General features: G+C 39.9%; 1 protein-coding gene across 3 annotated transcripts in view; it reads left to right on the forward strand.

Annotated features, from left to right (window-relative positions):
* Positions 1–25415, forward strand: part of LOC122812030 — a 639997-nt gene that overhangs the window by 213620 nt on the left and 400962 nt on the right. For all 3 annotated transcript variants that reach the window (XM_044084271.1, XM_044084270.1, XM_044084272.1), the window contains one exon: positions 10085–11297. In XM_044084271.1, coding sequence (XP_043940206.1) covers positions 10239–11297 — 1059 coding nt within the window. In that variant the 5' untranslated portion in view covers positions 10085–10238. The remainder of the gene's footprint in view (positions 1–10084; positions 11298–25415) is intronic.

Consider the following 25415-nt stretch of genomic DNA (forward strand, 5'->3'; position numbering starts at 1 on the left):
TCCCAAAGCCAAGTACAAAATGCTATATCTTTTTCTCTTGTACTCAGGAAAGTTATTGTCCAAACCTGTATTATCAATGTAGGTCAGAACTATTTTAAGTCATCATAAGTAGAGACATGACTATAGCTACTTCCTTCCAAATCAAACGCACAGCTACACTGAGTTGTTTTAGTGGAAATGTTTGACCATAAATAAGACTAATTGCTCAGCAGCTTAGCAGCTTTAATTCATATTTATTCATATTAAAAGTTCTTTGCCAGTTTGGATGTGGATACATGTTTGAGTGTAGGTAAGGCAGCACCTGAATGGCATTACACTGCAGACTGAATACTGTCCATTTGTTGATCAGCATGTTTCAAGTTAAAGCAGATGATTACATACCCTGTGGCAAACTAAATCCAGAACATTCCGAGCACTGCTGCAGCATGTACCTCAAAGAAGCCAATGGTCCAAAGCACACCTTTCTTGAAACTAGTTTCTTTTTCATGGTGTGATCCTAACCTGATCCTAAAAGCCTGTATCAGTGTTTTAATATATTAATTACTATGGCTCATTTAATGACAAGAAAAAAAAAACAATTCTACCCTCTAGCAACATGAACTCAACAACCCGTCAAGTTTCTGGGAGAGAGTAAACCTCTCAGGAAAAAGTTGTACCACTCTGGAGAAGCCAGTTGTAATCAGTTCACACACACAATGACGTCAATAGTTTGAGTGTTTGTCATGTATTGCCGATAAACTAATAACCTACTATATCTTCACCTCCATATATCAGCATGGCTATCATCTCAGGTCTCCCCTAAAAAGAAGCCTCTGGCCTAGTGGGACTAATGGGACTAATCTGCCCAACAAATGGTAAATGCAGTAAGTAAATAAGTATGTGGTGGAGCTACATAGCAGGAATTAGTGCTATGACAAACATATGGTCGTCAGTCTACACTTCTCAACGTATGCAGGTGAGCATAACCAACTCACTCAAATACAGCATGGCTTTAGACCAGAGCATAATATTTACTACTGACTAGCTAAACCAAGTCTCTTCCATCCATGACAATGGGATTTGCATAGTGGTTCTTTCTCTAGACTCCTCAAAAGCATTTGATATAGTAGATCATAATTTGCTGAAACATCATCTGGAAGAGATAACCTGTTGCATACATGTATATGGTGTTGGCAAACAATCTGTATTAGAAAAAATGGAAAAAGGCAGGGCATAATGTACTGTCCGGCAAGTGCAAAACAAATATAGGTATTCCATAAGGGTCCATTTAGGTCTATTTGCCTTATGGGTATTCCGAAATAGGAATGATCAGTGTACAGAAGGCTTCAACTTCTTTGCACTGCAAGCAGACTGGATGCATTAATTAGTGATGTACAAACATGTAATTCTTGAGCAAACTGAATTAATGGTACTAGACTGATAATCAATGAAAACAAAACAAAAATAGTCTTGTATGCAAAGTATAGTCAAGAAGCTAAAACTGAAATAACCCTGAACATTATTAGGGAAACTTAAGCTCAGACAGCTATGTACAAAGTCTGAAGTACCTTGGAAAAATTGTAGATAAGTCTATTTCGAGAACATATAATAACCATTGTTAAAAACAAATTGTAAAACTGGAGCATGATTTAAGGATAAAAAAAAAATCTCATGCTAGAAGTAACCTATGCACCAGCTCAGACCCATCATCTGCCCAGTTTTACTATGTGGAGTGCTTGTTATGAGAAACCTTAAAAATAAGGGTCTATATCAGGACATTGAATGTTGAAAAGAGCAAATGCTCTTACATCGACCCCTGATAGCCAAAAAGACAGAATGTCGAACGGTTGGAACAGCGATTTTTTTTTTTTCCCCAGGGAAAAAATTGCTTGGGCCATTGCTGGGATTTTGCGGTTTCCTCCACTGTGGTGTGATCTTGGAGTTGGTATATTTTAGTAGGGGGGTGTGGGGGGGGGGTGAAGCCCCACAGTTTATTTTGTCTGTGGATTTTTTTTGTTTTGTTTTTTGAAGCAGCAATCTTTTTCCCTGGGAAAAAAAAATCACTGTTCTGGCTGTTCGACATTCTGTGCTTTCGGTTATCAGGGGTCAGTGTAAGAGCGTTTGCACTTTTCAATGTTTGATTATCTAATATAGACCCAAAAATAAGATGTCTGTCAATCTTAAAAGTGTCTACTACAGAAATATCATATTTAAAGCTGTCTTTCCCTCATCTAAGCACTACTATATTGCTGTAAATAAACTGGATGTGGTTTAAAAAAAAATTCAATATGAGCACATATTTTTTACTTGAAAACTAATACAGTAAAGTTGTTACCTGCTCCTATCACACCACAAAGAGAGATTATGTCCTCCAGTCAACATCTTTTACACATCCCCAAAAAAGATTCAAAATAGAGGAGGCAGTTCCTGGTAATTTCCTTCCAGTAATCTTACATGTGCTTACATATATTTATTTACACTTTATAATATCACAGTCAAAGGAGGCAGTGGAACATAGCAGTAAAATTCAAGAATTTAATCCCAGAACAAACAGTAGAACAAACAGTAAGCACTTTCGCAGCAGCTGCTGCTGCGAAAGCACTTATTGTTTGTTCTACTGTTTGTTGTTGTTGTATCTTTTGGCTTTTCCCGATTAGGGGTCGCCACAGCAGAACTCTGGTCTGCTAATGATTGGCAGTTGATTTTTACGTGTTGAGTTGCCAACCCTAACGCACAATCTTCAACGAAGGTACACCCATTCACGCATGTCTCCATGCAGAAGATGCTCTAGCTGAGAGTCGTACTGGTCAGTGTCTTACTGTGAGGTGACAATGCTACCGCAGCACCACCACCACTACTGTTTGTTCTGGGATTAAATTCTTGAATTTTACTGCTGTGTTCCGCTGCCTCCTTTGACTGTGATATTGTATGATTTATCTTTTGGAGGACCGGTTTACCTACACCATAGTCTTTGTTCTTTGTTGATTTATTTACACTTTGTTGACATGGTTAGTTCCATTAGGCTAATAGCCTCTTTTCAGACAGGACCTGGGGTGTTATTCATACTGAGAAGGCCAACAGGAAACTTATGTATTCTTTTATCGATAACTGCCATGCAATCTTTTTTAGCCTCCTCTTGAGCCTACCACCAAATTAGGCAGATGGGGCTTTTGGTTTAATGTGTCTTCCAAAGGGCACCCCACTCAGACGTGCAGCACCCTCTTTCCCTTATGCTACATTGTAGTGTCAGTAATGGAAAATATAATCCAGCTTCTTGGAATAGAGCCCACAACCTTACAGCACCATAGGCAAGTGTACTACCTGTTGAACTAGTATGATTGCTAAATGCACACAGACACACACACACACACACACACACACACACACACACACACACACACACACACACACACACACACACACACACACACACACTCTCTCTCTGTATATATATATATATATATATATATATATATATATATAAATATATATATATATATATATATATATATATATATATATATATATATGTAAAAAGACATACAAACAAGCACATACAAAGTCTGCAAGCTGTCATAAATGCATAAAGCTTGTTTAGAATCCCATGATAACTCAGTAGCAGTATTGTCTGTAGTATATGCTCATTAGCCCATTAGTCTAGCTGTACATACAGCCCTCTGGATTCATAAATTCATTGTGCTGGCCAAGTGTTATGTAACAGCAATTGGGTCATATTTTTAACTTTCCACATTTTACAGAATGGGGGTAATGAGACTAAATATTAATTTACAGTAATTATTATTGCACCTGTGTGCAATAAATTTAGTTTAGGTGCAGCTCTAACCCCATTTTTTGATAGGGAGTATGTGCCTAAGAACTTAGTCAAGCTAAATGTCACTGCATTTAGGCACATATGTATCCCAACTCCCTGAAATGAGGTGAAATAACATTTAACTTATGTGCATATCTATCCCCAATTCCATGAAATGAGGAGGAATAACATTTAAATTAGGAGTGTATATAAACCCGTTTCATGAAATGAGGTGCAATAACATTTAGATTAGGTACATATTTTTTCTCATTCCACGAACGGATGTACATTTAAAAAACACACAATTGCTGTTGTGTGCTGCTTCACCAGCATTGTTTATTTATGAATTCCAGGGTTAGTTTTAGTTGTTTCCTCCAAACAGAGGAACTTGTATTTATAGTAAGTTCTGCCATGCCTTTTATCCCTTACAGATTAAACTCTTGATACTAATCAGTTTACACTTAACAGATTATTTTTGGTATACTATATGTCTTTGTTCTGTAATTGTTTTATACGATTTTAGGTCTTTTTTTCTGTTTGTTTTACCTGCATCTGTTTTTCTGATTGAAGTTTTTATATCATATACCATATTTCTAGCATCTAAAATGTGCCTACTGTGAAATATATATAACCACTGTGATATCATGTAGCATTGTCTTAGAGTTAAAAGTGTCATATATATATATATATATATATATATATATATATATATATAAACAATGGTGTAATGTCACTAATGTCATGTATTTATAGCCTCCATAGTAGTATGTAGCACTTCCGTGCCTTGCATACGTAACTACTGTATAGTATTTTAGCTTTTTATGAGAAAGGTTTCCCTCATGGAGCACTTTTATAAGGGAACTTTGCCACTAGGCAAGATGGTTAACAAAATATAAATAAGTAAATATTTGCATACATTTATACATATATAAAAGTGCAACAACTGCAACTGCAAAAAATAACCACCAGTTTATACAGAAATTAATACTTCATAGATGAAGCAAGGGACTGATGTTAAAATGCTGTTTTAATCCAGCTCCTGAAGTAAGGTTCATTTGATTACTGCTGCTTTCTGCCACTATACACTAGTGCAATAAATGGACTTTGTGATAAAAGTGCACAGGAAGGATGAATAAACAGATAGTTGGACACACACGTGGAGGGGGTACTATAGCTTATACAACACTGATGGCAGGTCAGTATGTGGATGTTGCTATAGTATTTGCATTAAAGATTACTGATGCATAGAGTATAGTGATACTCTGCTCATTTTCCTACCAATCACATAAGCTGCAAGTATTATTTAATCCAAATATGAGAGGCATCCACAGTCAGTGGCTGGAATGGAGCATCTGGCAGAAATGGAGGGGGATTCAAACAGAGCTGTAACCGTCAAATAATCTCCGTTATAAAAATAAATGAGACGAGTTAACTCAAGAATCTTATTTCCCTAGAAATCTTATTCCCATTAGAATTCTGTTATGTCAGTTTCATGCATTCTTGGATTTCTTCATAAGAGTAACCTCCTGTCTTTCTTGAAAGCTACAACAATCATCCACTATAATTTCTGTGAAAAGTATTTCATTGCATCTTCCCAGAGCCATTAAACGTTTATCTTAAGTGGTCTCCTCTAGTTCTCATATACCCCTTTTTAATGAAAGGCGGCACCCACTTAGACTGCAGTTGTCTAATGAAGTACTTGAAAAGTTTCATTCACTGTCATGGCTCATTTTGCCTGCTTTCACCAAGACTATACTCATTGATTTTACCGAGCCTTTCTTGTTTGGCTTCTGTTGAAGAACTGTATCATTTTTGTCAGACTGTTCTCATTTGCTTCCATCCTGGCTATACATTTGCATAGCTGAGGCCTTCAGAGCAGAGTACAATACTGTAGCTAGGGCCAACCACACTTTCTGTAAATAAGAATAACAGCTTCTTGCTTATGTACTGTTCTAATGCTTCCCAGCATCCCACTGGCCTTTCTTATTATTTTGCTACACTGTTTGCCAAACCTTCAGACTGTTATGAGATTTCCTGTAACACACCTTGATCTAGCTATAACACTGTAATAAAAGATGCTTGTGATATTTTCTATTATACATAACTTTACAGTTGTTATGGTATACCTGCCTTTTATCTTGGAGATGTCTACTGCTTTTTCTAACAGCTTCTTATTGCTGCTTGTTAACTTTTAAAATAATTTGTGAATTACATACCTTATAGCATAATACTGATTGCTTTATGAGCCATAAGATCTCAATGGATATGCTTGTGTGTAATCTTTAAACATGTTTGATTCCCTAACTCCTGTGTCTATCAAACCTCCTTCACCTATAAGCCCATTCATACCTTATATTCCTAAGTCCCTTTCCCTACTAGATGCATTCACTTTTCCCATCCCCAAGCCCTTCACCCCTATAGGCCCGTTCATTATTCATATCAACAAGCCTCCTTCCCATATAGAACCATTTGTTCCTCGAATCCATAGGCTGCATTCCACCCTAGGATCATTCATTCCTCTCATTCCCAACTTCCCTTCCCCTGTAGGTCCATCATTATGCATATCTGCAAGCCCGTTTCCACTTTAGAGACATTCATTCCTCATATCCCCAAGTCCAAGATGATACCAGTAGGGACAGGTGAGAGCAAGCTGTCATTGCCATAATCTTCCAAGATCAGGAAACTGTTTATCGAATGCTTGCAACAGCCGTACTATCTAGAAAATATGGTGTAGTATCAGAAGTTACACTGGGCCCAGTACAAGTACACAGTTCTGTACAGCCCATGGTTCTGACCCAGAGTGTTGTGCACATTTTAAGTGGCTCATGTGCTCTGAGTCCTAAGCCCAGGTGCTGACTTCATCCAAATGGTGGACCTACTGGGGGATCTCTGTCAGCAGTCTGAGCCTGGGAAGATATATTTAGCAAAGGCCACTCAGTCCCCTGCTCCAGCACTCAAACAACTAGTTACATGTTGTTTATCAGTGATATTATTAAGGCCAAACCCTCTAGACCTCAGAAGCAGTCAGGTAATGCCTTTTTTTCTCCTTGTGTCCATTGATTCTCTGACCAAAAAAGGTCTGTGCTGGATCGATCAATTTAACTACTTATTAAACATAAAATACATTTTACCCAAAGTTATTCCTTTCCAAGATATATATGATTATATCACAAAAGATTGGCAATTTGAAAGAGAGACTCAAAAAGACTCACAAATAGTAGAATGAAAAAGACAGAATCACAAAACATTGAAGAGAGTGAATCACCAAAACATTGCATACTTCTCTCCTACTAAAAAGCCCTCTATCTGTAAACCCTAGCTACAAAACGGAAATCATGTCATTGTAGTAATGGTACTGTTACAGAAAGGTTTTTATAGGTTCATAGGTAGATACTAGGCTATTGGCCCTGGGCCTATATAAGCCTAGCCAAAAAGGTTCCCTGGCTTTCACCACCTAAGAAAATTATTTTCCTGTGCCCCTGTCAAGCAGTGCCGCAGAGGTGATCCCCAGGGTGAATTTTCTATTTCCCATCCAGTCATCAAGATTTTTCTTAAAGAGGGTCAATGAGGAGCTTTGCTTTACATGAATAGGTAGTTTGTTCCCAAGTATGGGAAGTCTTTGGGACAGGAATCTATCCCTCCAGCATGTTCTTTTTATTGTGGTGACAAGGTTTAGGTCCCTGGAGCATGTGGTTCGGAGAGATTGGGATTTCTTTAAGTGCAGCATGTCCAACAGCTCTGGGTTTGACATAGCTTTGTATGTTAGGCAGAGATCACCTCTGAGTAGGCGATATGCGACAGAGTACAGCTGGAGTTTTTTGAGACTGTCTGCATATGGCATCTGTTTGAGGTCGGTAATCCTCTTAGTGAGGTATTTCTGTGGTCTTTCCAATTGTTGTAGGTGTCTTGTGAGATACATGCCAAATGGAGCATTGTACTCTATAATGGGTCTGATGAGGGATGAGTAAGAGAGGAACAATGACCTCCTTTTTTCTAGAGGAGAATCTTTTTGTGATGAGGTGGGCCATGTAGAAGGATTTCCTGACTACTGTGGCGATATGGTTATCAAAGGAGAGACTACTGACCACCTGTATCCCGAGGTTTCTTATCACACTTTCAGTGTTTAGTGAGCTACCGCCTATGTGGTAGTTCACGGGTACTGAATTTTTCCCAAAGGGGATGACAGTGCACTTCTTGGCATTGAGCTTGAGGCCATGACTTTGACACCAAGCATCTGTTTCTGTGAGGCCCTTTTGTAGAATGTCTACATCATTAGGTGATTCTATTATGGCTCCCAGTTTACAGTCATATATGAACTTTGTTAGCCAAAGACCTTCTGTTTTGTCCTGCACTTCAGAGAAGTAGATGCCGAACAGGAGAGGACCCAGGACCGAACTCTGTGGTACTCCACTCGTCACTGGTCTGAAGTTGGATTTGGAGTCAACTACTTTTACTGTGTGGGTTCTGTCAGTGAGCCAGTTAGCCACCAATCTTGTGACATAGGGATTTATGCCCAGTTTAGTGAGTTTATCTATCATTCCAGAGTGGGGGATGGTATAGAAAGCTTTGGTGAGGTCAAGATAGGCTGTGTGCACTACCTTACCCTCATCTACGGCTCTTGTGACTGCTTCAAAGAAGTCAATCAGGTTTAGTAGACATGATCTACCTTTTACAAACCCAAACTGAATGGGGTCCAGGGTTTGGAGGTTACCTATGTCTTTATTTATAAGCTCAAAGATGATATGTTCAATGGCCTTGCAGACCAGGCTCCTCAGGCTAATGGGGTGGTAGATTCCAGGGTCTGTGGTTGGCACCCCCTTTGTGGAGTGGGATAACCATCACTGTGCACCATTCAGTAGGCACATAGCCTGAGGTGAGGCTATGATTGAACATGGTACTTAGGTGGAGTGCCAGTTCGTTCTGTAGTTCGTGCCGTATGCAGCCTGGAATGTTGTCTGGTTCCATGGATGCTGTGTTCTTGGCTTTGGAGAGTGCAGTCTTTACTTGTTCATCTGTGATTACAGGGACTTTGCATTCTTCCGGTATTAAGATAGGCCCTTTGGAGAGTGAGAGGGGGTAATGTTAGCACTGAACTTATCTGCCAGGATGTTGGCAATGTCGTTTGGTTCTGTATATTTAGTGCCATTGTGTTGTAGCTCAGAGCAGATCACAATGTATTGTGTAGAATTAGTGTTAGGGGCAGGGTAGGGTCACAACTACACAAGTCAAAAGGACACAGAATACAGACAACAAAAGACATGCACAGCACTGACTCTATTCCTCTAGCCTAACTCTAACCCACAAACACTTGCATATTCACAACTGTAGTAACACAGTCTTGTACATTTTCACAACCACCACTTCTTCATTCAAACATTACTATCTGTACACATACCTTCTTACCTACACTATATAAAACTAAATTCAACCATATGTGATTCACTTATTTCTGCATTGTCTTGTATACACCCACAAAAGCATTTCAACCAGATGAGTATTTAACCTTTTGAGTTGCATATATATATGAATATACATATTACACACACACATGGTCTTAAAGTAATAAAAATGTAAATATCACACAGATGTTGAGATGGACTATTATGCAGTAAAATATAACTTTATGGTATAGGAGCAGTATCATATTAAGTGAACACATTGTGATTCACTGTTGCACAGTTTATTGTCGGAGCTTTGAACTAGTTGTACCCTACAGTAAACTCTTATGACTTTTGTACCTAGTGTCCTTAGCACGTATGATCTTGTATCACATAGGAAAACAGCTGTCACTGACACACATTGTTAATGTGTTAATGACCGGTAGGCAGCATCATCAAGCAGCATAATGCTACATTATGCACACTGCAGTCTGTGGAATAAAAAAAAAGCATTATGGCATACAACAGCAGCATTACGTAATATCCCCTCAGAAGGGTCCTCACTGTGACCAGTGTGATTTCCTGAATTTGTATTTTTTTTTTTCCTGTGTCATAGTTGCTGGTATAACAGGATCTCAGAATGCAGACATGGCAGGATTTATATGGCAAACAGCAGGAGAAAAATGTACTGTGCTGTGTATTTCTCAGATGGATTGACTATGATAGTTATATGCATTTAGTACTGCTGAAATGCATGTCGTATTTTAATAGTTTACAGATGAACCTCATAATCAGTGAACCTAAACTAAATGCAATTTTGATGATAAAGTGAAACTTTTAATTTCTCATTTTTTGCTGTGATCTTTGAGTTCTTTTGATTAAATGTTAACCTTTTTCTTTGTTTTCTTCTGTGTAGGCTGAATCTTTGGCCATGGAAGATGATACCCATGTAGCAGTATTATTCATCACATAGCAAAAATGGAAACCAGCTGACCTTCCTTACCTGCAATTCTTTTGTCTCTGCTTGGCAGAACATCAGGAAACCCTCAGCCTCTCTAGTATAACATATTATGGAAGACTTGAACTTCTCTGATGATATCAACAATATTGCTTTCTGTAATCCCACACCATTGCAAGAAAGCCATGGTCTATCTGAAGATGGCAGTCCTTGCCAATTTCTGGAGTTAACTGAATTTTCAGGAATGTCAGAATGCTGTTTACTGGCAAACAGCAACCCTTTACACAAAAGTCTGGATTTTCAGGAGACTCAGGATTCAGATGTGGGCACTTCAGAAGGCATGGCTGCAGACACACCTGACTGCAGTTTGGTAATAAGGGAGAGTGAGTCATCCTCACCTGAATGGTGCGTCAACATACTGCGCGATTTAAAATACTGCTTAGCAGACTCAAGTGAAAATGGCCATAATGTGAAACCCCAACTACCTAAACTGGAAGACAGCTGCTTAGAACAGTCAGCATTGTGTGGTGTAAAAGGTGTCAACACTGATAAAACCCAGGATGCAAGTAACGTGTTATGGGCTAGCTTTCTACAAGCCCAAATGTGTATTCAAGACTTAGAAGAGGAAATAGAGAAGAACGGAAGTTCTTCGGGGACTAGAAACAATGATTTTAAAGCTTCTGTACAAATTCAGAGTTCATTTTCTACTGAAAGTATTTTAAACAATTATGACAGCCATTGCAAAACGTTCACTATAAGCAGTGAATCCACTGGATTAAGCAGTACTCTGAAAACAAGCAGAGATCAGCAGCTAAAGCAGACTTCTGATTATGAAACAGAAGGAGTTGCTTTATGTTTTAATAATCCACTCTTTCTGGATCATCCTGTTGGTAAGCAGAAAGCCCTTCTTGAGGAGATTGCGGAGTGTGATCTGGCTGAATTTGAGGAAATGACTCTGAGTGACTCTGAGGAGCAGGATGTCAACACAGAAAGTGACAGAGAGCTTGAACATGAAACGTTAGATACAATAGAAGAGCTTCCAGAAGAGTCATCCCCGACTGATTTAGAATGGCATTATGCCGAACCTCATTCTTACTCAGACAACGAAGAAGGAGGATGCATTGAAAGTGAGCATACTACTCAGACATCCAGGGAGTTTGGAGATGATGAGGTATAGTAAACTCTCTTTAACCAAATTCTAATATGAGTGGTAAGGCAAGGGAAGGTCTGTGTCATGTCATTCTAATGCTTAGATACAGTGGGGTAGTAAGGTATGAAGTCAGCAGTCGAATGCATCCCTTCAGCAATAAGTGGTACAGTAAAATGTCTGTTGCACATTTCTGGTGTGTCTTATAATGCTTATAAAACAATTAAAGCTGGCTGCGGATAAATTCAATTCTATCTATGCTTTGCACAGTATTAATGCATGTTTAATAGCCTGTCAGTTAACGAAAATAATCTTGCTCCATAAAATGTTTCATTTGCTTGTTCATGCAAAATGGGGTGCAGTTACTGAAGGCTTCTGTTTTCTATACAATAATAAGGGACTTTTTGCAGTCTGATGTTGAGGCAGCAGCTTTTACATTTAAGATGACTCTATGAGGTAGTATAAACAAAGACTATAAACGAGTAGGAGTATTCAGTGTGTATTACACATTGTCATGATGTGCACTCTACTTATTCGTTTTTCAGCTGTATGCTGTATGCTGTCAGGACCCGTGTAGTGCATTAATTACTTTGCACTGCATTGCAAATGGCACACTGCTGTTACATGGACAGTATATAGTTACAAATTACAGTTTGCCATTAAAGGACAGCAGATTCAACTTATCAGCTACGCACTTCCATTTTAAATGCAAGGAATTCATGCATTTTAAGTTCAAGTTGTAAATACTGTAAAGAAAGCAGTGTAGTTATAGGCTAGAAATTACCAGTACAAGCAAGGAAAACATCAACATAGAATAATTTACTGAAAATATACCTACATGCTTTGCTTAATATTTTTCTTGAGAAATTTCCAAAAGAAGAAAACACAGTCAACCAAATGCTGGGTCATATTTTTGTAACTTCAGTTAACATTTATGCCATTATGCGTTACATGTGTGTATATGTATATATGTGTTCCCTTCAGAATTTCAAATTCCTAAAACCTCGAAAGTTTTAGAACTTTGAAATTCTGAATGGAGATCTGCATACAGCTCGGAATGGGAGAGTTCCGTTTTCCTCACTGTAGTGCAATCTCAGAGTTGGTATATTTAAGTAGCGGGGTGTGTGGGCATGCAGGGTGGCTTACCTCCCTATATAAATGTTAAGAAAGTTGTTTTTTTGCAGGGGATTTATTTCAGAATTTCGAGATTCCAAAACTTTGATTATATGGTCTTGACCAAATGAAATTCAAAGTTTTGGTAATGCGACATTCAGTGAAGCAATATATATACATATATATATATACATACATATATATATATATATATATATATATATATATATATATATATATATATATATATATATATAATAGTATAACCGCAAAACTGAAGAAAATTAAAAGTACTAATAAACTTCAGAAAATAAAAAAACAAAAAACAGCATACAATATGCGGAATAAAATAATTACATATATATATATATATGTGTGTGTGTGTGTGTGCGTGTGTAGATATATATAGATATATATCTATATACATATATGGAGAGACAGGAATGGAGAACTTTAACATCAGAAAATACAAGAACAAACTTGGAAAGTAGAAAGATAATAGATGTTATAAAACATAATAAGGAGGAATGAGATGGGTATATCTTAGATGGGTATAAAGTTGCCAGGACCTGGCAATAGGGCTGAAAGTTACTGAATGTAGATGAAATAGATTCTTTCCAACTCTGTAGTGAAAATGGAAGGATTGATTTTGACTTGTGGGCATTTTCAAGTCTCCTATTAATGTCTAAAAAAAATCTGTGTTTTTTTAAAGGAAAGGTATTGTCTTTTCTTAGTTTTTGCATTTCATAACACGTGGAGGTCACCCAATTTGTTTTAATGCTGACAGTTCAGTGAATTACAAATGACCTATCTTTCTGATTTAAAGGGCAGGTCACTGATAACATGGTAATGACATAATTAGTGTGCCATTTTTTTTAAGCACTGAGTTACCTCTTCTCCTACAGGTTCCTGCCTTGTGACATTACTGACAAGATGGTCACAGGGGTGAATGACACTCTTCTCCTGGAAGGGAATCAACTGCATTTTGTAAACTGCTCCCATTGAGTATCGCACCATTAATGCAGCTGAATACCGAGCCATACTAGTGTCTGAGATAGAGGTGTCACTGCTACAGCTGTGTGCTGTTATGAGCTCCTCTATTACTCATACCTAGTCACTTGCATTGTGGGCATGTTTATCAAGTCTCTGTGATCTGGACTATTGTATTTAGCTGGGGAGCATGAATCCCTTTGAAATAATCTTTTACAATTTTTTGAACCATATGAGGTATACCATAGGCTGTCATTGGTACCTCTACTGGATCCCAGACACCATGAATCACTCTTGACCCCCAGACATAACCTTGACTCCTTCCATTGCCTGAAAGGAAATTGAGGCATCTCAGTCAGTGTCTTACTTGTAGCCAGATGGATTTTTTTATTTATATGCCTTACCCATATCCTAGTCCCAGTGACCTACATGCAGTGATGTATTGCCATTGTGGACAAGAATGTCAGTATGAGTAAGACCTTGGCATTTGTAAGCTTGCAATTTCTATCCCAGTATCACTAACAGGACGGCCATCCCTGCATATTACCCCTTCCCTTCACCCTGGGATAGGCAAGCTGGTAAAGTATCACTAACTTTCCTATGCACCCGATTGGCTCTTCAAGTGCAAGGCTCAATTCAGGTTGACTGTGTTGCAGTCATGGCTCCCTCCCTGTGTGTGATGGAGCTAACCAGTTTGGGATAATTTTAAGTCTGGAGACTGCACTGAGTGACTGTATATTAGCACTGTACATATTGGAGTATACCCATGCTTATAAATTTTCTTTACCTGGGGGACTACTTAAGGTTATACCTCACTATGTAACCTGTGAGGAGCCCTGTAATAAGTTCATAGGTGTGTACTAGGTTAATGACCAAAAGGGCCTTTTTAAGCCTAGCCATGCATCCCAAGTCTTGACAAGTTTGGGTACCCTTGACAGGTGTAAGCATGGACTGGGAGATGAACTGTTTATAGGCTGCTTGTGTCCATTAGAGATATAGGTGCCAAATTAGGGATGAATTTCATGTGCCCACCCAATTATCCAAGTTCCACTTGAATTGGGTTAGGGAGGAACTCTACTTCACATGCATGAGGAGCCTGTTCCATAGACAGGGTAGTCTCTGGGATACATACCTGTATCTGTAGCAGGTCCTATTTATATCACAGGCAAGGCAAGGTTTAAGTCTTTAGAATAGGTAATTCTGGTGCTGTTTGTTTAGTGGATATGCAGAAGGTCCATCAGGGTGGGGTCTGACAGTGCTTTGTATGCCAGGTATAGATCTCCCCTCAACAGCCTGTAGGAGACAGAATACAGAGATATGGCCTTTAGGTGGTCTACAAAGAACATGCTACTTACTCCCTGTATTATTTTATTGAGGAACCTCTATGGATGTTCCAGTTGTTGGATGTGCCTGGTTATATACATACCAAAGGGGTCATTGTAGTCAATGATAGGTCTGATGAATGGTGAATACAGTAGAACACTGACCTCCTTGGACATAGATACCATACCTTTGTTTATAAGCTGCACAACATAGAATGATTTCCTCACTAATGTAGACACTTGATGGTTAAAGGCTAAATTGCTGTCTTGTGTGTGTCCCCAACTCCCTGACTACTGGGTCAACTTTTATGGGTGTGCTGTCAGTATGATAGTTAACCAGGGAAGGATGACTTCCTGAATATTTTTTATGCATTTCTTGGCATTTAGTTTTAGTTCATGGCTCTGACACCATTTATTTGTGTAAGCCCTTCCTGGAGAACATTTGTGTCAGTAGGTGATTCTGTTCATCTATGCATCCATTGTCCATCCACCCACAACTCCTTTTTCCCATTGTTGGGGTGGGGTGGGTTGTCATTTTAACAGTGACTATCATCTGGAGCCAAGGATTTGCACCACTGGACTGCTCCTAATTTTCAGTCATCTGCAAATTGTCAGCCAGAGGCCAATGACAATGACCTTGACTTCAGAGAAGTAAATGCCAAAATGGACCGGTTCCAGAACAGATCCCTGAGGGACTCTACTTATGAATGGCCTCTTTGTAGAGGTGGACTCCGCAATTCTAGCTTACTGGGTCCTATCTGTGTGCTGGTGATATAAGGGTTCATAACTAACCTCCTGAGTTTGTCAACATTGCCCATGTGGGGTATTATGTCAAATGCCTTGGCCAGGTCAAGGTAGGCAGTGTGAACTTTTTGCCCTTATCCATTGCTTTAGTGACCTCAAAGAAATCCAACAGGTTGGGTAGGTATGACCTCCCCTTGACGAAACCAAATTGGGTTGGATCCAGTGTGTAGAGGTTTCCTATGTCATTATTGATCATTTTCCATGAGAATTCTTTCCATAGCTTTGCATATGAGACCAGTGAGAGTCATGGATCTCTAGTTTCCAGGGTCTGTAGATGGCCTACCTTTGTACAGTGTGATAGGTGTTGCTGTTCTCCATTCATGAGGCAATGAAACCTGTTTGGAGGCTACAGTTAAATTGCAATTCCAGGGGGCCTAATATATCATGTTTTATGCTATTTAGAACGCATCCTGGTATATTGTCCGGGCCCGTTGATGCAGTGTTCTTGGCCTTAGGGACAGCATTAAGAACCTGTCCCCTAGTGATAGTAGGAGGAGTTATATTTGATATTTCCTGAGGGGAGGTTGAGGTGGAGAGATGGGTAAAGTTGGAGCTGAGTTTGTTGGCCAGTAGATTTGCTATATGTTCTGTCTCAGTATAGATGGTTCCATTAACAGTGAGCTCCTAACACAATTGTGCATTACCTTTGAGGTTGTGGATATAGCTAAAGACTGCCTTGTGTTTGGCCTTGGCCTGGGAGGCCAAGTTTACCTCAAGTTTGGCTTTGTTAGACTTTATTTATCCTCTGAGTTTTGTTTAGTTTGATGAGAATGATTTTATCCTGCTGAGTGCTGCACCTCCTAATTTTCGATATGCTTTTCTTCCTTATTTTATACACTGTATTCATGATGTGACTACCAGGGTGGCTTATTTTTGAGTTAGTTCTTTGCATCTTTATGGTGAGTACAGCTGCTTCTTTGCTTAAGATTTTTATTGGGGCCTGAAATGTTGCCAGGTCATCACTTAATAGCAGTCAGTTAGACTTTGTGGTGTTCTCAAACATTCTAGGGTTAGCTGGGGTTCCAGGTTTTATTTTTCCTTCAAATGAGACCATTTTGTATTGTGACCTTACCAGAGAAAATATTACACTAGGGGGTGTGCAGCACACCCCATAATAATGAGGACCAAATCCAGTATGTTTGCACCCCCTGGTCAGTGTATTGACAATCTGGTTCAGGGAGTTTATGTTTACAAAACCCAGGAATCTTTGGTGTTCAGTCTTCTGAAAGCTTCATATTTACCTCTGTATTATACTCTACAAATATAATGCATTTGTAGAAGATTATGAATGGGTACAGTAACGAGTTCCACTTTTATACAGATGACAGTCAATATAACATATGCTGTGATAAACAGCTGAATAACTTTATATTTGCAATATGTCAGGCCATATAGTCACAGTGACTGAAAATTAGGCTTGAAGGGTTTGTTATGCAAGGAACTGAGGTTTTGACACAATTTTTGTGACTGTGGATGTGATCGAGACACGTGTATTTATCTCAGAGTATCAATGACAATAACATGACAGTCATTATTGGTGGCCTGGAAGAACATATAACACTTTTGGACTGAAACCTGCCATAGAAAGTCTATCTGCAACTTACAAGATGTAATTAACATGGTTGCTTCTGAAGTATTGCATTGTTTGGACTCCGTTGGTTCCTGCTTTGTTACAATTAATTAACAATTTTATTTATTCTGCAGTGAACTGATAAAATAAAAACAAGGAGACCATGCATACACTTTAGGTACCCTTAATTATCTAACACTGCACTCACACAGACACATATTTTGTATTGTAGCCTGACAGATGTTTACAAATGTTCAGTATAGAGTACACTGAGAAGAAAAGCTCAGTATATCATATTACCCATCTTTTATTTCAAACAAATAAGTGCCGAGTTTGAGAGTAAAAATCTCATTTCTGTGATCCTTGGTTTAGAGCAGTTAAATGTCCATTTACTGAGACTATGAGCCCATAAGCTTAAAGTTCTAATTAAAAAAAATAAATAAATAAATAGGTCACCCTATGTGAACGTTTCAGTTATTGGAATGGTTCAACTGTATGAAACTTCAGTGTTGCAGTTATTTCACTCTCTCTAGGTTTGTCTTTGCTACCCATTCATGCTGCATTTGGCCTCAGTCACTTTTTTAGGATTTTGAGTTTCCTTAGTCATTGTGGTTCTCGTTTGATCACTGTGCCTTCCAAAAATGTCTGTGCCTCTTACTTCAAAGCCCGATGAGACTGGTCATGTGCATTTAATGCTCATACCTGTGATTCATTTGGAATCTATCCTAGTTGTATCTTGAAAGTGCACTTAATATGATTTATAGAGTAACCTTTCCATTGCAAGACTATCCTGGGTAAAGTTACACGTGCACAGCTTCTTCCTTACAGTAACATACAGAATGCATTTATCGGGTCAAGCCTTGTTCTGACGTGCCTGTTACGAAATAGCTGTGTGTGTGATTGACCCCTAACTCACTTAGATGTGGTGCTACACTACAACAGCAATAACAAAACAACATACAACAGTGTATTTGACAAATCTGTTCTTCAGCCTTGAAGGTCTGAACTCACCTTTCTGCTGAAACATTTTGCAGGATGATCTGTTAGTGGAGTAGGTTATTCCATTTTCTTTAAGAAAACAATTCTTTTAACGTGCGCTGAATACCATTTTATATATCTTTATGGTCCAGTAACCACTTAAGCAGGAAATAATCATATGATTCTAATTATTACAGCTTCTAATATAATTTCTTCAAAGAAAACAGTTGTAACCATTTGGTATATGCATTCAGCATAATCACGAATAACCAAGAACAATACTGCAGACGTTTCCAGCAGATTCTGTGGTGCTTATCCAGACATCTTCATTTCCATCTTGTGCAGCGGACATTCTGTATATATCTGCTCACTATTCTCATCTGCATTTGCCCACTGCATAAGTTTTCACACCACAATCTCGATTTTCACACTAATGTGGTGTCTGACATATACATTTACAGTGCTACTTTCCACAGGTTCCAAAGGATAATAATTTTGTGTGTTATGGGACACAAATTTTTTCTACCAAGAAATCAAATATTCTGTTATGATATGTCTTTAAATTCTCTTTGACTATATGAGGCCAGCCTTCTATCACAAAGTTTAATACTTTTTACAATTCTTTGTTAATGAAAATATAATTTCATTTTTCAATGGAGTTTCTTGGAAATGGAATGATGTAAATGCATTTATGGACTCTATTATATTATGCTTTTATTGTTTTGTCAGTTATTTCTGCTGATAGAATTCTTGAGAGACTGTCTGCATTGCCATACACTTTAGATATTCTGTACCATCTATGGATATGTGTGGATGCCATGGTAGGCAGACGCTTGTGCTCGCTAATAGTCTCAACAACACTGTTATGTGTTGTAACACGTTTAAATATTATTATCCTAAAGGAGTTGATGGAATTTCTTTACTTCAAAAGTCAAAGCTTCTTTTTCAGTTTGTGAATATTTTTCTCAGTTGGTAACAGTGTTATAGAAACATAGACAGTAGTTTTTTTTCTCACCTGAGTACATTACTTGTGCCATATGCAGAAGCATCATTTTACTGTAAATGTTAGGTTTTGGTCACAGTATAACCAGCACTTTACCACACATTTACAAGTGCTTATATTGCGTAAGTGCATTTTTCAGAATATTTATTTTGCTATGGAATATATTCCTTTAGCAATCTGTACAAATTAGTCAGTGCAGATGTTCTTCATGTTTCACTGTTGCACTCATCACATTTGGGTTATCTGCCTGCAGGTAATCTTCAGCAGGACTGAATGCCAGAGTCTTGGGATTTCTGCATTGGATGCTGTCGTTTCTTCCATGACATCAGGTTGTCAGGGGTGTAAAACATGCAGTCGATGCCAATACATCAGTCTTTCTTGCCATGCGGTGCCCGAAGCAGAAGCAGTTCACAAGCGCCAGTTGGCCAACTCCTGAAATTTTCATTTTTGAGTTTCAGACCTGAAGACTTTTAAAAGATAAGTACCCCATTGGGGATCCTTTTTTCATGCTCTAACCAATGTCAGAAAAAAAATTAATAATTGTCTTGCCTGTGGAAAGCAAATACCTTACAGAGATTTTCATTCTTACTGCATCACCTGTTTAGGCCCAGACCACAATGTCCCTTGCTGTCGGTTTTGTGCCTTGCTCAACGCCCGAACTATTCATCGTCAGGCTATTTTTGTAGCTAAATACGTTCACTCTCGTTATCCATACTCCGAAATGGCTTTGTTAAGCCATCCATCCAACTACCAATCTTCTGAAAAACATAAGGATAAAGACAGAGACAGATCGCATAGGTTCAAAACTGCCGACAACACTTCCGTTAAGCTAGTCGCCAGTCTGCCGGTACTCAGTGAGGCACTTTTGCAGCCCCTGATACCCACTTCTACAGATTCGCAGGCCTCTACTGAGACTCACTTGGAGTCCAGTATGCTGCGAGATGCTTCTTTGACTATGGAACCTGCGTCTGTCTCTACCTTGGATGGGTCCAGAGCCGCTGTGCAGGCACCGGCTTCTGAGAGTGTATTCAGGCCTACCGATTTTCATATTAAACCGACGACTTCGTTTCAAGCCAAAAATACCAAATTCTTCAGGCCTAAAGTTCGTACTATGCCTAGAAACCGCCGACCAAATTGCATTCTCAGGCCCACATGCCTCAAAAACAAATGATTAGAATAGCTGAAGACCTTATTACCTTAATTAGGGGAGGCCAGCCTTCCCCCTCTAAGAGACCTAGAACTGACTTTCCTTCTGATTCTTCTGATCAAGAATCTGATATCTCTGTTCCTTCTGACTACCAGAACTTACCCTTATCTACCTATGAGAATTATGATGCAGAGGATTCCATTCCCTCTGCTTCCCCTCCAGAAGATTTTTCTTTTGGTGAAACTTTGCATATCCTTAGGGAGCATTTCCGCTGGGAAAGCCAGGACTATTTTCAGTCCAAAAAGAGACTCGGGGAATTCTTAAACCTGCCTCAGCACAGGCCTCTAGCTATCCCTCCTGTTCTGGAGATTGTAGATGATGTTTTCTTGGACTCCAGCCTTACCCGGATACTTTACCTCCAGCTCCCAGGAAACCTGACAGGTACTATAGAGTACTTGACTCTCTCAAATTCTTTTTCAAGAATCCTACTGCAGCTCCAGAGACCATTTTCCAAGGATCAAAAGACATTAAGGCTACTACTGCCAAAAATCCTACCCCTTCTGACAGGGATTCTAGGGCTTTAGACAGATGGGGTAAGAAGGTATACACCTCTGCTACTCTGGCCATTAGGGCTTTAAATTGCCAGTTTCATATGTTAAAGTATCATCAGCATATTATGGGACTAATTAAACAGAAAATTATGTTGATTCCTGACTGTGCTGAACACAAAGATTTACAAGAGTTAATGCATTCTGCTGACCAAGTTGGTAAACATACTTTGCAGTGTGGATTTGATGCTTTAGAAGCATCTTGCAGGGCTGCTGTTACTGGGTTTGCACTTAGAAGGCATGATTGCCTTAAGGAACAAAATTTGCCAGATCATGTAAAAGCAAAATTACTGGATGCACCCTTAAACCAAGAACGCCTATTTGGCAATAAAGCAGAAGAAGTCCTCAAAAGGATGCAGCAAAAAGCTAAATCTATGCAAACTGCTAAAGATTTCTTACAAGTACAGCCACCTAGATTCAGTAGGCATTGGCCTTCAGAGAATTGGTCCTTTCCAGTCCCTTCCAGGCCTTCTCAGTCCAAACCCAAGGACAGCAGACCACCAAGACTTCAGTCTCAGGTTATGCACAGATCTAAGCAGTGGGGTGCTCCCACATCCAAAGCAGGGAGCAGTAAGCCACCCCCTATGGTAAAATTGCATTGTACAATGACTTATCCTTAACTCCTCCAAGCCTTGCTCAACTACTTGCACCTTTAGGAGGAAAGCTCGCCCTGCATGCAAAAAACTGGTAATACATTACCCAAGACAAATGGGTTTTGAACATTATTTCCCTAGGATACAGATTCCACTTTCACCCCCTCCCAACCCTATGTGGACGGCCAGACCTCCCCCCAAACCAGTGGGCAGAAGCCCAAAAGCAAGTACTCTCTCTCCTCATTATCAAGGCTATTCAACCTGTCCCAGCAGAACAAAGGGGACAAGGCTTTTATTCAAGACTGTTCCTGGTTCCCAGAAAAGAAAACTCCTGGTGTCCTATTCTGGATCTGTCTATTCTCAACACCTTTCTGGTGGTTCCAAAATTCAAAATGCTAACTCTCCAACAGCTGCTTCCTATGCTAGCCAAGGATTCCTGGCTGGCAACCCTAGACTTAAAAGAAGCTTACTTGCACATCCCCATAAGGGAATCTTGCAGGAAATACCTATGCTTCAGGGCAGGCTCTATGCACTATCAGTTCTCTGCACTTCAATTTGGCTTATCTACTGTGCCCAGGGTATTCACAAAGTGTCTTGCTCCAGCCATTGCCTTTTGCAGGAAGAGAAGAATTCAAATTTTCCCATACTTGGACAATTGCCTGATTCAGGCAGAAAGTCATGACTTGCTATTACAGCACCTGGCATTTGTAAAGAGACTTCTAACTTCACTGGGGTACACCATCAACGAAAATAAATCACACCTACTACCCTGCCAACAAATTGCATTCCTGGGAGCAAGCTTGAACACAACTTCCCAGATGGCATTCTTCACTCCAGAGAAACACATTTATTTGACAACCTACTTCAACCTACTGGCCACAAAAACCCAGCTATCTGCAAGGAAAATACTGCAAGCTCTGGGGTTCATGGCCTCCTGCATTCTGTTAATTCCATATGCAAGACTGCATATGAGGAAACTTCAATGGTATCTAAAAAGACTATGGTGTCAACATTCTCAGGACCTGGAAATAATAATTCCTATCATTCCTTGTCTGAGGGCAGAGTTCCTTTGGTAGGCAGAGGCCTGCAACCACAACAAGGGACTCCCTTTCACTCTACCCCCTGCCGCCCAAACCCTAACAACAGACTCATCAGACTATGCAAGGGGGGCTCACATGGCAGGGCAGTGCATTCAGGGCAAATGGAACCCAAAGCAGATGCACCTGCATATCATTCAAAAAGAAATGTTAGCTGTACAGAATGCTCTGACAGACTTCAAAGACCTCATTCTTCCAGGACAACTATTGGTTAAGACAGACAACACCACAGATGTTCATCGTGTTTCACTGTTGCAGTCATTACACTTGGGTTATCCTGCTGGCAGGCTACCTGCAGTCGGCCTGAATTCCAAAGTCCTGGTCCGGTGTCGGTTGCTGTTGCCTCTTCCCTGACGTCAGTGCGCCAGGGGTATAAAAGATGCAGCTGACGCCATTTTCTTCAGTCTTTCTTGCCACGCGGTGCCCGAAGCAAAAGCAGTTCGCAAGTGCCAGTCGGCCGACTCCTGAGATTTTCGCAATTGAATTTCAGATCCGAAGTCTTCAATAAAGCTAAGTACCCCGTTGGGGAAACTTCTTTCTTGCTCCACACCGATGTCAGAAAAAGTTAACAATTATATTTCTTGTGGGCAGCAAATACCTCATAAGGATTTTCATTTTTACTGTATTCCTTGCCTAGGCCCTGACCACGACATTGCTAGTTGTCGGTTTGTACTAGATTTAACCAATGCACTATTAGGCGTCATTACGATTTTGCATTTCATTTTCTTTGGCCGTAGGTTTAACTATATAATGCCATCAGAACAGCCAACGACCGGAGTTCATAAAAAGCGCAAAGAAAAAGAAAAGGACAGGCATCTGAGGTCCAAAACTGACAACGAAGCCTCTTCTAGGCCAGTCGCCGGTTCTCAGAGAGTAGCTTTCGCAGCCCCTGACACCCGCTACCTCAGAGCCACAGGCCACCTCTGACTCCCATGTGGAGACAACTAGGCCTCTGGATACTCAAGGTATTGGGCCATCAGAAACTAATCCCTCAGATGGGTCTGGAGCCACTGAGCAGGCATCAGCTTCTGAGGGTGTTTTCAGACCTACACAGCTTTATATCAAGCCAACTTCAGCATCAAGACAAAGACTAAAACAGCTTTAAAGAAAAGTAAACATGTACAGCATTCTCAAGGACAGACTTTCATGCCTAAGAAACAGATGCTCAAAATGGCCGAAGACCTAATTACTTTGATTAGGGGTTCCCATCCCCCTCCTGATAAGAGGCCTAGGCAAGACACTGAATATGATTCCTCTGATCAGGTTTCCATTTCCTCTGACTCCTCTTCAGAACAGGAATATTCTATTCCTCCCTATGAGGATTCTGATGCTGAAGAATCTATTCCTTCAGCTTCTCCTCCTGAGGATTATTCCTTTGGGGAAACCCTGCATACCATGAGGGAGCATTTCCACTGGGAGAGCCAAGATTACTTATAATCTAAGAAAAGGCTCAGAGACTTTCTTCTACTACCTCAGCACAGGCATCTTGCTATTCCACCTGTTCTAGACATTGTAGATGATGTATTTTCAGAGTCCGGACTGTCTCCTGACTCTTTACCTCCTGCACCTGTTAAGCCAGACAGATACTACAGGGTTCCAGATTATCATAAACTTCTATATAAAAACCCTGCTGCTGACCCAGAAACTATATCTCAGGGTCCCAAAGGGGTCAAGGCCTCTACTACAAAAAACCCTGTCCCCTCAGATAGGGAATCAAGGGCACTGGCAGATGGGGGAAAAAGTTTACACTTCTGCTACCTTGGCTGTAAGGGCTTTAAATTGTCAGTTTCATATGCTTAAATATGAGCAATACATAATGTCACTGCTAAAACAGAAAATGTTGACAAATTCTGAATGTTCTGAGAACAAGGAAATGCAGAATTTATTGCATGCAGCTGAACAAGTGGGAAAGCATACTTTGCAATGTGGTTTTGATTCACTGGAGGCCTCTTGCAGGTCCGCAGTTACAGGTTCTGTTATTAGAAGGCATGCTTGGTTAAAGGAACAGAATCTGCCTGATCATGTTAAAGCAAAATTATTGGATGCTCCATCACAGCATGATACTTTGGTGTTAAGGCAGAAGAGGTGTTGAAGAAAATGGAGGATAAAGCTAAATCTATGCAGACAGTAAAGGATTTCTTACAGATACAGCCACCCAGATTTAGCAGGAACTGGCCTTCTAAGAATTGGTCATTTCCAGTGTCAGACGGGCCACAAAGAGGCAAATACAGATGCCCTAGAGGCAGACAACAGCCCTAGGGCTCATACAGGCTCAAACAATGGGGTGCTTCTACCTCCAAAAGTGGAGAAGACAAATTACAGCCTTATAGGAAACAGTCCCAATGACTTCCCTCTGCCAATGCCAAGCACCTATCATTTAGCAGCACCTTTATGGGGAAAGCTAGCACTTGTTTCACAAAATTGGCACATGATCATCCAGGACAAATGGGTCTTAAATATAGTCTCTCAGGGCTACAGGTTCCACTTTCACACCCTTCCAAAGGCAAAAGGTATGCCAGACCTGACACACAATCAATGGGCAGAGGCACAAAAACAAGTTTCATCTCTCATGGACATGAGGGCTATTCATCCAGTGCCACAACAAGAGCAGGGACAAGGATTTTACTCAAGACTTTTCTTAGTACCAAGAAAGGACAAAGCCTGGAAACCAATTCTGGACCTGTCTATTCTTAATACTTTTCTGGACTTTCCAAAATTCAAAATGTTGACTCTGCAGCAGCTTCTGCCCATGCTGGGCAAGAAGGCCTGGCTTGTAACTTTGGACCTCAAAGAGGCATACCTGCATGCCCCAGTCAGATAATCTTGCAGAAGATACCTCAGATTCATAGCTGGCTCAATGCACTACCAATTCTCTGCACTGCCCTTTGGCTTATCTACTGCACCCAGGGTCTTCACA

This window comes from Protopterus annectens, chromosome 9.part0 (genome assembly GCF_019279795.1).
Source record: "Protopterus annectens isolate FY-2018-M chromosome 9.part0, PAN1.0, whole genome shotgun sequence".
Classification (NCBI taxonomy): domain Eukaryota; kingdom Metazoa; phylum Chordata; order Ceratodontiformes; family Protopteridae; genus Protopterus; species Protopterus annectens.